Below are 11,821 nucleotides of genomic sequence, written 5' to 3'. Positions count from 1 at the left end.
CAGGGCAGCTGAGCCATCCTGGGGCTGGGCTGTGCTCCCAGGCTGCTGCTGGCAGGGGTGGCCCGTGGGATGCTGCAGAGCAGTGAATTGCCCGGGCTTCCTTAATGCGGCCCAGCACAATCACACTGCTCACACTCTGGGGGAATTCCTCACGGCTGTGTCAGAGCAGGAAAGGTGGTTTATATCCTGTGCCTGGCCTGGAAACGGCCCTGGCTGACCTGAAGTGAGGGGTTTAGGGTAAAACTGCTGACAGGCTGGGAAAACACAGCGGCAGTGTGGGCTGGGAAGGACAGGGCTGGCAGTGCTGGCGCCTGTGCCCGCTGAGGTGCTGCGAGTCCTGGCAGGGCTGTGCTGACCTTTGCTGGCAAACAGGATCCTGCCCCTTGCCCCAGAGAAGGGTTTGCTCTCTGTGTGGGTCTCCAACACGTGCACAGCCCCGGGACTAAGCTGCACAGGAAGTGCTGCAGTGACCATCCCTGGAAGTGTTCCAAAAATATGTGGATGTGGCACCTGGGGACATGGTGGGCTTGGCAGTGCTGGGGGAATGGTTGGACTCCGTGATCTGAGGGGGCTGTTCCAACCTTAACTGATGACAGGGACAGGCACAAGAGAGACCCCACTCAGGGCAGCTCAGCAGGGACACAGGGTGGCCCCAATCCTGCACCCTTAGTGCAATGGTTGCAAAACTGGGAGAGGTCTGTGCTGTCTGTACGGAGCATGACTGGGCTCACCCCAGCTCTGATGGGCTCTAGAGCCACAGGGAGCCTTGGTGCCCACCCTGGCACCCTGCCCCAACCCCAGGAGCAGAAATGCTGTGGAGGAGGAAGTGGAAGGGACAGGGGGGAGGGCAGGCAGGGTGCAGGCAGAGAGCTTCAGCCATGCAGGGACATTTCAGGGCTGGGTGTTAATCATTGATGGACTCCTGGGAGCTGTTTGGACTAAAGCCTCCCTCCCTGCTCTGGAGGGGGAAGTTCTGCACTGTGCTGGCTCCTGGGGATGTGGGGGCAGTGCCAGCACCCAGATGCCCCAGCACACAGCCAGCCCCACGGAGCGATGCTGGAGAAGACCTTGATCTCCCCTTGGTGGTACCAGCAGGACTGTGGTGGAGCCTGGCCGAGGGAAGAGAGATATCATCTCAGTTTCCAATGCCAGTTGTTGGGGTTTTTTTCTGCATCCTCTCCAAGTTCTTTGTTGATTGCAAATCGTTATCATGAAAGCGCATCCGAGGCTGCAGCAGCAGATAACGCTGGAGCTCAGAGAGGCTGCACTGCCTCAGAGTCCTGCGGCAGCTGCGGATGGAAATAAAACTGCTAACGTGGGGGATTGATCATGTTCAGCCAGCTCAGCCCATTACTTCCTGCTTGGCAGAGCCCTTGCTGTGAAGTGCTAAAATCCAGGCTCAGAGGTGGGATTTGAGCCGTGGAACCTGGCGTGTGGGCATCACCCCAGGGATGCCCATGGAGGGCTGAGACACAGCACATTGGGGTAGGAGACCTGGTATGAACCCGTGCCACTCTTTACTGCAAAGGAAGGTGGTGTGTCCAGCAGTGGGGACTTTGTAGGGTCATTTGCTGGATCCGATGCCTCACAGTGGGAATGGCACGACTGCTGGGATGCAGGGGGGCTGCACCCCCTGAAACAGCCAGCGCTTGGGAGAGGATGCTGACCAGCCCTCAATGCCATCCCCAGCCCTCCTCCCAGGCTGTCCCTGTCTCACTGTCCCCATGTCATCCCCAAAGCAGCCCCAAGGCTCAGGAGCCACATTCCAGACCTGTTGGCTCTTTATTTTGGCCCCATTGAGACTCAGTGCTCTCAGCTCTGTGGGGCTTGGGTTATTCTGGCCCTGCTGCTGGAGGCTGGATGGAGAAAAATGCTTCTCCGTGGGGTTTCTTTTGGTCTGTCCTTTTTTTTTTAAGTTGAAAGCAACAAAAATCTGGAGGATTATTTCTGGTCATCAGGATCCACCACGCTCCCAGTGACTGCATCGCTCCAAGGGGCTGGCCCTGATAAGAAGCTGCAAATCCGAGCTGCCAAGTGCTGCCATCCTGCTGGAGCCTTGGAGGGGGATCAGGGATTTAGAGGGTCTGTGTGATGTCTAACAGGTTTAGAAAATATTGCCTGGGATTATCCACTCGCGGCAGTGACCAGAGACCTCTGAGCCGCGGCGGACGCCGGCACCGGCTGATGTTTGCTGAGGGGGGTCCTGCGTGCTGAAATCTGATCTGAGTGTGCCCGTTCGCGTTCGTGGGCGCGCTCCCTCGTGTGCACACGCGTGGATGTGCAGGAGCAGCGGCTCTGGGGCGGGATGGAGCTGTGAAAGGGGCTGGTGCCCCCTGACACCGCGGGGCTGAGCCGTGTCCGAGCCCCGTGGCTGCCAGCCCCGTGCGGGGTCTGGGGTGCCAGAGGGGTGCTCCAGCCTTCGCCGTGCTGCAATCCTGTGAGGGCAGATCCTGACCGCCAGCGTTAATGATATCCACCCAATTAGCCCAGCCTAGCCCCAAGGATTAGCGGATGGAGCCATCATCCCAAGGCGTAAGCAGTTAACGCTGCTAATTAACAATCGCGTGAATCTCAGCCCAGCCACAAAGCGCAGCGGCCGCGGTAGCCGCGGGCAAGGGGCGATGCCCACCCAGCCGGGCTCCGGGAGACGGGAGCTGTTTACGGAGAATTTGCCGGGCTCGGGGATCCGTTATTTTTACGCGTTGCCATAGCTACTGATGCCATTATAAAATTAAGCCTGAACCATGTGGAAGAAATGGATCTGTCAGAAGGAATTATTTTCGGGAGCGCGCTGTGGGTCCGAGCCCAGCCGAGGGGTGATGGGGGTCCCCGCTGGAGGCAGCTGCCTCCTGCCCACGGGCACGTCCCTGGAGCGAGGCGCCGGGCAGGCTGCGGAGCTCCGGGATCGCCGGGAGCCACCGGCGCCAGCACAGCCCCTCCGGGCTGGCAGCATCGCTGGGCACGTCCAGGGCGAACAAAAGCCCGCTGAGAGGGAGCTTTCAGGCCGTGCTGTGCTCCCTCCCGCAGCGCCTGCTTTCCCCCTTCTCCTGCCTCTCTCAATATTTTTCCCTTTCCCTGCACTTCTCTGCAGAGGGACACTCGTGCGGGCTCGGGGCAGCCAGCGCTGGGGACACGGCCAAGCACAGCCACGCTTTAACCTCGCTCAGTGCCGGGAGGGACTGGGAGCTCCAGGGACCCCACAGCATCCTGCCCTCGGCACAGGGAGCACCAGGGGCCCCACAGCATCCTGCCCTCGGCACAGGGAGCACCAGGGACCCCACAGCATCCTGCCCTCGGCACAGGGAGCATCAGGGACCCCGCAGCATCCTGCCCTCGGGACAGGGAGCTCTACAAGGAGTTTCCCTACCCTGAGCTCTTCTCACTGGACAAAACCCCCTGGAGCATTCCCAGGAGAGTGCATGGCTCACTTCGGGTACAATCTGCATGGGGATGTTGGGAGGACCAGGACCCCACCAAGAGCTGATCCAGCATGAAGAGCACCAGGAACTCCAGCGCAGGCAGAGCCCCTCTCCCACCCACTCTGGGACCCTCCCTCGGGCACTGTTAGGACCCAGCCCTGCAGCTTGATCTGCCCCTCCCGTGCCGCCTCCAGAGGGTGATTGTCTTTGAGCAATGTCCCGTCCAACACTGAAAGCACAATGTGAGTCTTTCTGAAGCACTGGATGTTTCTGTTTGCCCCATGGCCCTGGAAACCCCTCTTTGATCACTGCCAGAGCCTTGGCCTCACGGTGTCCTGCAGTGCAGGACCACACGGGCCAAAGGAGCGTTGGGCACAAAGGATGTGCCTGACACTTTTCAATTTCATTGCCTATCCCCTCCTCTTGCAATTGAAGAGATGAGGAATGGTCCTAGGGCAGCCCCCCATCCACTCCACACCCCTTCACTCCAGGGATTTAATGAAAATTATTCCAGGTTGGCCAGAGAGGTTCCCAGTAGCAATAACTGCAATAGCACAACCTCCTACTGGGCACCAGAGAACCCACAGGGAAAAGCAGCATCCTCCAAACAACTTCAGCTCTTCTCAGCTAAAAGCCCTGGTCTGCCTGGGGGTCCCAGTTTGCTTCGTGGGCCTGGCTGGGCAGTGCCTGGGAGTCCATCTCCTCCCTGAACATCCTGAGTGTCCCAGTGCCACGGGGGGGCTGCCCTGTACCCCACCTGTCACTGGGGCTGTGCCTGGGGGCTGGAGATATCCCTGCTGTGCTGGCCAGAGCCCTCACTCTGTCAGGAGGGGACGAGGCTGGCAGTGAGGCTGTGGCACAGAAACTGTTCCTATGACAACCCCAAATCCCAGACCTGTTTATCCCCTTCGGTGAAAATCCACAACAACCGTGAAAACAGGGAATAAGACTCAATAGTAAGACCTGAAATAAATCAGAACCAGTGTAAAGCATGTCACCATTTTACTCTGGCTTTGTTCCTTTCCAAGGAAAAGCCTGAGAAACAGGGAGCTGCAAAGGGGTGAGCTAACAGATTTGGAATTGGAGGGAGGAGGTTCCAACTGTGCAGCGTCCCAGGACTTCTCCCTCCTGTTGTCTCTTCTGGCAGGGATCCGCCCAGGCCAGCCAGCAGGCACAAACAAGACCCATGAGGCATTTTTGGGGGACAATCAAAGTGTCTCTGACACTCTCTCACTCTCTCCAACCACCTCAAAGCACCCAGCTGCTCCTTCGGCTTCTGCTGGCATGCTGGCACAATGTCCCCATGGCTTTGCCTGGTCCTCTTGGTATCATGGGGTCCCTATGGCATCAGGAGGTCCCCAAACAATCACTGGATGCCTGTGGCACTGTGGGGGCCCTGTGGAGTCCCTGTGGCATCAGATGCTCTTAGACCTGTGGCTGTTTGGGTGATGCTGACGTGCAAAGGGACTGGCCTGTCTCTCCCTGGTGGCTGGTGGGCACCACAGTCTCACAGTGGCAGGGACAGGGATGGGGGCAGGGATGGGGACAGAGCAGAGGCACAAGGGTGTCTTGGGCAGAGACAGCCACAGACCAGGGCCTTGGCTGGAGCTGCTGCCCTGTCAGACACTGGAGGAGACCAGCTGGAGCGATGCCTGCTCCTGGAGACACAATATCCCCTGGGCACCCATCCCTGTGACACACAGTGCCTCTGTGGAGTGCCTCTGCTTCTCATCGCTGGGCCAGAGCACCTCAGGACAGGGCACAGGGCATTTATCCCCGTCTGTCCCTTTGTCCCCTTGCCCAGCCCTGGCACCAGCACAGCTCAGCATTGTCCCATTCCCCGTGGGTACAGCCAGCCCTCTCCTGTCCCCAAGACACAAAGGAGACACCTGCAGCCCCCATTTCAGCCAGCCCACGCACTGACACCATGCTCCTCGGCGTGAGTTGGTCACTGCTCCCCTCCCCTGCGGCCCGGACCAGCCCCTCCCAGCAGCTGCTCCCCAGGCCAATTCCTCCCTGGCACTCTGCGCTGCCTGGTGGAGGCTCAGGCTCCCCTTGGCTCCGCACACAGCCCACGCTCCCCACTCTGGCTCCCTGGCACAGCGTGGAGCACCACGGCACACAGCATGGCACACAGCATGGTACAAACCGTGGCACACAGCATGGCACACAGCATGGCACACAGCATAGTACACACCACGGCACACATCATAGCACACACCATAGCACACAGCATGGCACACAGCATGGCACACAGCGTGACACAAACTGTGGCACACAGCATGGCACACAGCATGGCACACAGCATAGTACACACCATGTCACACATCATAGCACACACCATAGCACACAGCATGGCACACAGCATGGCACACAGCATAGTACACACCACGGCACACATCATAGCACACACCATAGCACACAGCATGGCACACAGCATGGCACACAGCGTGACACAAACTGTGGCACACAGCATGGCACACACCATAGCACACAGCATGGCACACACCATGGCACACAGCATGGCACACACCATGTCACACATCATAGCACACACCATAGCACACAGCATGGCACACAGCATGGCACACAGCATGGCACACACAGTGGCACACAGCATGGCACACAGCATGGCACACACCATAGCACACATCACAGCACACAGCATGGCACACAGCATGTCACACAGCATGGCACAAACCGTGGCACACAGCATGGCACACACCATAGCACACACTGTGGCACACACCATGGCACACAGCATGGCACACACCATGGTACACACTACAACCTGGCAAGCCCTGCCAGCTCTCTCAGCTTGGCACCTGCAGGGGATGTTTCCTACCTCCCGGCATCAGGAGTGGGTCAGATGCAAGAGCAGCCCCTGAGCATCCCCTGGCTGCCCAGAAAGCCACCAGAGTGCAGCCCAGATCAGCCTCCCCAGCCTTTTTCCTTGGCCTTGCCATTGCACAAGGTCCTGGCACCGGGCTCACACACCATGATGAGGAACAGCCAAGGTAAACCTGGCATGGCACTGCCCCAGAGTATCCATGCACAGGGACACAGCCCAAAACCTGCTTGAAGCCAGCATGTCCTCTCCCCCTGGGACACCAACGCTGTCCCAGTACCCATCCAGGCACCACCTCTGCTCTGCCCCAAAGTCCCCAGCTGTGGCAGCAGGAGCCTGGTGGGTGCCAGCCTCTGCCCAGCACTGCCCTGTGCCTCCCCCAGCAATGGCAGCTCCCGGCCTCCCACACACACCCTTGCACCAAGCAGGTCACTTAGTGGGATGTGACAAACCAGCAGCACCAGGAAAGCAGCCTGGATGAGCAGTGAATCCATGACCCCAGCATTGCTTAGTGCTGCCCCCCGATCCAGGGTCTGCCCCCCTGATCCAGGCTCTGCTCCCCAGCACGCTCCTACCTTGTGTCCGTGCCCAGGGCTTGTTTGTGCTTTCACTGCCGGCACACCCCAGGCTGAAGGCTTAAAGGATTTTCCTTTAATAACCACTAAATCCCTCCCCTGGGCAGTAAGCTGCAGACCTGGGCCCATTCCTAGGTGCAGAGCATTCTGCCAGTGCTCTGCTCACTCCCTGCTTTGCATATGCTCCTATAGAACTGGATTTCCCCCCTGTCCTGATTCAGCCCTGTGCTTAAAAAGCCCTAAATCCCCTCGAATTTCATTTCCTCTGGTCCTCGAGGTCTATCCCCGGTTTCGGTCTCACCCACGTATTTTACATACTCGTGTTCACAGCCTTGACGTGAGATTTCTGCCAGTTTTGGTGCTGTCCCTCCTCAGAGCAACGCAAGCCCTGCTCAGAGCAGCCACTGCCTCAGCTGGGAAATGATCCAGGGCCTGGTCATGGCTCCACTGGGGAAATGATGCTGGGATAGGCTTCATCCCAACACCCCAGCCCTCCCACTGAGGGAGCCAGTGCTGGATCCCTGACCTGGCAAACTCATCACCACCACCCTGCCTACAGGGTGCTGAGTGTCCCCTGAGAAAGGACTGACTCCAAACTGTCCCCACTTCACATCCCCAGAGCAGGTGACTCACATTCAGTCGTGCAAATCAGTTTCCGTAGTGGCTTTTCTCCCCACTGTGACAATTTTGTCCCCTCAAGGATCTCCCTGCCAGCCCTGTTCCCCTGGGTCACACTGTCTTGTTTCACTTCTCTTTTCTCATTTCACAGAAAAAAAGTAGATAAAGCTGAAAACTGGTGATTGTAACAGCTTTCAAGGTCACAGGCAGCGGTACTGGCAGCAGGTTCCTCTGCCTGGAAAGTCTGTTTTGGCCTCAGTTCCTCCTGCCAAGGAGGTGCATGCTGGGGCCACACGTGGTGGGAGCTCAGCTGCCACAGCTGGGACATCGTGGCTGTGGGGCTGTATGTGGTGACTGGTGTTGCTGGGGGCTGCAGCAGTGCCCAGTGTGGAGTGTGACCTGCAGCCTCCTGCCATGGCCACCTCGCCTCTGGCTTCCTGCCCCTGGCCTGCTTCCCCTGGAGGTGGGCACTGAACACGTGGGCACCAAGCAGGGAATGTGCACGGGGCAGATGTGCACTGGGCAGGTTCTGCATGGAGCAGATGTGCAGGAGCAGAGGATGTGCATGAAGCAGATGTGCACGGACTGCCTGGGACTGGAGCTGAAGATGTGCACGGACCAGGGGAAGGGGCAGAAGGGCCAACTGGTACCAGCTGCCCTGGCTTTAACAGCATCATGAGCCCCTTGAGGAGGGCAGAGGAAGGTGGGTGAAGGCTGGGCCTCAGCCTGGAGCAGCAGCACCAGGGGCTGTTCCTGAGAGCCTCCTGCTGCCTTGCCAGGAGATGCAGGTTTTGTGGGACTGGGCAGGTTCCTTGCCTGGGGCAGGTGGGAGTTGGGAGCTGACCAGGGGCTTGGCAGTAGCACAGGGGTGGCACACATCCCCCCCAGGACCCTGCAGGCACTACTGCTCTTGCTCTGAGCACAGCAGGACTGGACAGAAGGCTGTTTGGTGGCTTTAATGAGGCTGGTGAAAAGACAATACAAATTATGGACCTGTGGGCCGGGAAAGGGCTGGTGGAGGCCCATGCTCGTGGACACAGGTGTATGTGAGGTCCTCCTGGTGTTATCAGCACAAAACATCTTGCACAAGGCAGAGGTGCTTGGCCTCGTGGTCTGATCCTGTGGTAGAGAAAGCCTCCAGGTGCTGGAAGAGCTCCCCTGAGATGCAAACATGGTGAGCATGAGCATGATCTCAGCCGAGCTGAGATCTGGGTGCGCCATGCAAACAGCTCCACTTCTTCTTTCTGGTGTCCTGCAGAAACGTCCCTTCTCCCACCCTGACACGTCCTGGCCGTGCAGGCAGCGGTGCCAGGTGTCACTTGGCAGCTACCCTGAGGCTGGCATACTCGGTGGGGGCTGTGCCCGGGCTCCTGCCACGCCGTGGCGCCGGGGGCAGGGGCTGCAGGTCGGCGTAGTGGATGTTGTTCTCCTCCTTGCTGCTCTGCTGCAAAAGTGCACACAAATGGGGAATGCTGCCACAAGGAAAGTCTCGCAAAAATAACCCTAAATCAGAATGCTGAGAGTTGGAAGTGACCCACAAGGATCACCAAGACCACCGTGTGGCCCTGCACAGGACAACAGCAAGAACCAGGTACAAGCCAGGCTGGGGTTGCCACAGCTGCAGAGGTGGTGCCATGGTGCAGAGGGCGCAGGGACCACATTCAGGCAGCTGTTGCCCACCCGATGTCCCCCCTGCCCCCAGAGTCTTGCAGGACTCCTGCAAGCCAGGACACCAGCATGGGATGTGCTTCCCCATACTCACAGCTCACTCATACCTGGCTGGGCAGGTGGGAGCTCTCTGCATCTAGGACTTCACTGTAAGAGGAAGGATAAGGATGGGCATCAGAACTAAAGGAAGCTGTGTCCTTTCCCCACCCAGCACAGCCCTCAATTCCCCTCCTGAATTTCAGTAGGATGTCCCTGTTGCAGGCAAACAGGGACAAAATGCTGACTGCATGTCTGGGCTGTGCTCAGACACACGGTGAGGGGCTGCAGGAGCTCCCTGGTACCGGGTGCTCCCTCCCATGAAGCTTTTGTGAAATAGAGAGAGACCCAACAGAACAGTGCACCTGTAAGCAAAGGACCTTTTCTGGGGTGAGTCACAGCTCCAGACAAGAAAGGAAGCCAAGATAAAGCAGGTGGATAAGGCAGTTTGCTCATTTAAGCGTGTAGAAGAGGTGCTGAGTACAAACCTGGGGGTGCCAGGGGTCCCTGCACAGCACTGCAGAGGGACAGATGAGAAGCTGCCCATGGCCACTGTCCTGGCTGGGCAGGGGCTGCCCACTCCACCTTGGCGCTTCCTCCTGTACATGCAAAGGGCCACGAAGAGGCTGAGGAGGAGGAGGAAGCAGAGCACTACAGCTGCAGCCACCATTCCAGGAACCAGGGCTGCCTCTGTGGAGACAGAGGCAGAGCAGGAGAGGGTGGTGGGTGTGGGGCAGAGCAGGACCTGGCCGTGGGCAGGGTGGGGGCTGTGGGACGGGCTCCCTGGGAGAAGTGTCCCGCTGGGCTACACTCACCTTGCACAGACACCTCGGTGCCACTGCCACGCTTAAACAGCTCATCAACACCAGTCATCCCCTTGACAAACTTCACACAGTAATAGGTGCCAACATCATCAGGCTGAACGTTCCTGATGCGGATGGTGAAGTCTGTGTCAGACTCATTCACTGCTCTCGTCACACGGGAGGAGGGATCCTCATTACTCTGGTCATAGACAGTCTTGTTCCCACTGCCCCAGCCCTTCAGCCACATCACAGGACCTGGTCCAGCAATTCCAGACGTGATGCAGTTCAGGGTGAGCGTCTCCCCCACTGCCACTGACACCTTGGGCTGGGGCTGCTGCAGAGTGAAGCCCTGACCTGCCTGGACATCCATACCTGGGCACAGAGACAGGAGGGTTCAGGGATGAGCGATGGGGCGAGGCAAGGGCACCCTCACAGGCAGAGAAGTCCCAGTATCCCCCAATTTGCAGCTGAGAGATATCCTGGGCTGTGGCAGAGACAACATGCAGGCACTGGGAGGGAGGAAACCCTTGAAAAACCGGTTCAAAATTAACAAGGGGCAAATCTGAAAAAAGAGCAGGCTGCCCAGGGCAGTGGTGCAGTCACCACCCCTGGAGGGATTTAAATGACATGTAGATGTGGCACTTGGTGACCTTGGCAGAGCTGGGTTAACGGTTGGACACGAGGATTTCAGAGGGCTTTTGCAACCCAAACAGTTCTGCGATTCCATGATTTGATAAACCTGCATCCTGTTCTGTCATTTGCAGGGAGCGCTGCAGCTGCCTGGGGGCCAGAGAGGTGCAGAGGGAGCCAAGGGGAACTCCTGGCAGGAAAAATTCCTGAGTGCTGTTAAACATTAACACCCTGGCTCTGCTCCACACCAGCCAGGATCACTCTGCGAGGAACTGGGGTTCACAGCCAGGAACCAGTGTTCCAGGAAGGGATGTGCAGCCCTGGAGCCCGGAACAGCCCCCCGACCCCCTCTTGTCCCAAAATCCCTCCTGCTCCCCAAAACCCCATCCGATCCCCAAACCTCTCCTGCCCACAGTCCCCACATGTGTGGCAGCGTCTCGGCAGGGCTCAACCCAGCTGTGCCCATCCCCGGGGCTGGGGGTGCTCTGCCAGCACGGGTTTGGGCACGGTTTGACCCCAAAAGTGCTGGGGAAGGACCACCCTCCGCCCCGCCTGCTGTTTATCTTTGCCGCCCACTCGTGTTTATGGGGCAGGGGAGCTCCGGGGAGCTCTGGGGGGGCCCCACTTCCAACTCACCCCGGAGCCGCCGCTGGACGGGGCTTCGCTGCCCAGACAGGAGCGGAGCTGCTGCCGCGGCCATGGGTTCTGCCCAAACTTTGGGAAGGAAAAGGGGAAGCGGGACAGGAAATTGAGGCGAGCGGGTGGTTAACGCTTTGGTGTCTGCCCGGGGCGGGCGACAGCAGGCAGAGCAGCCGAGCATCACCCCCGGCGGGCATCACCCTGCCGGGACCCTCCGGGCATCACCCCCGGCGGGCATCACCCTGCCGGGACCGTCCGGACATCGCCCCCGGGCCACCCGGCACCAAGCGGCTGCTCTGGGCTCGGGACAGGGGGTGGCTTTGCGTCCTCCCCGGTTCAGTGAGGGGCAGGAGCAGCGGGGCTTCGGGGTGTGGGACACTCGGTGTATCCCGGTCACTGCTGTGCACCACCGACCCATGGGAGAGCCCATCCCGCACCCCGATCCTGCTGGGAAGGGCTGGGTGTCCCCTTGGCACCCCAGGCTGGCCGTGTGTGGGGGAGCCTGCTGGATTCGGGCTCCCTCTTGCTGCCTGTGCCCATGGCTGTGGCTGTGGCACACATCCGAGTGGAAAATGGGGTGGACAT

General features: G+C 59.1%; 1 protein-coding gene across 1 annotated transcript; it reads right to left on the bottom strand.

The window, feature by feature from the left end:
* Positions 1-8,415: 8,415 nt before the first annotated feature.
* Positions 8,416-11,297, bottom strand: LOC118694701 (uncharacterized). Its single transcript, XM_036395884.2, has 5 exons — positions 11,234-11,297; positions 9,980-10,339; positions 9,653-9,854; positions 9,236-9,275; positions 8,416-8,904 (listed from the first exon to the last, which is right to left on the bottom strand). Exons 1-5 carry the CDS (start codon positions 11,295-11,297, stop codon positions 8,776-8,778), a joined length of 795 nt encoding a protein of 264 aa, XP_036251777.1. The 3' UTR covers positions 8,416-8,775.
* Positions 11,298-11,821: the final 524 nt, after the last annotated feature.

This window comes from Molothrus ater, chromosome 17 (genome assembly GCF_012460135.2).
Source record: "Molothrus ater isolate BHLD 08-10-18 breed brown headed cowbird chromosome 17, BPBGC_Mater_1.1, whole genome shotgun sequence".
Taxonomy (NCBI): domain Eukaryota; kingdom Metazoa; phylum Chordata; class Aves; order Passeriformes; family Icteridae; genus Molothrus; species Molothrus ater.
The sequence above is the reverse complement of the archived record's forward strand: the minus strand, read 5'-3'. Positions and strand labels throughout refer to the sequence as shown.

Bases quoted from the DNA above. Each gene is read 5' to 3' on its own strand.
- LOC118694701 (XM_036395884.2), bottom strand. From the start codon at position 11,297: ATGGCCGCGGCAGCAGCTCCGCTCCTGTCTGGGCAGCGAAGCCCCGTC. The intron at 10,340-11,233 runs GTGAGTTGGAAG...CTCTGTGCCCAG, and splicing joins CGTCCAGCGGCGGCTCCGGG to GTATGGATGTCCAGGCAGGT. The intron at 9,855-9,979 runs GTGAGTGTAGCC...CTGTCTCCACAG, and splicing joins CACCGAGGTGTCTGTGCAAG to AGGCAGCCCTGGTTCCTGGA.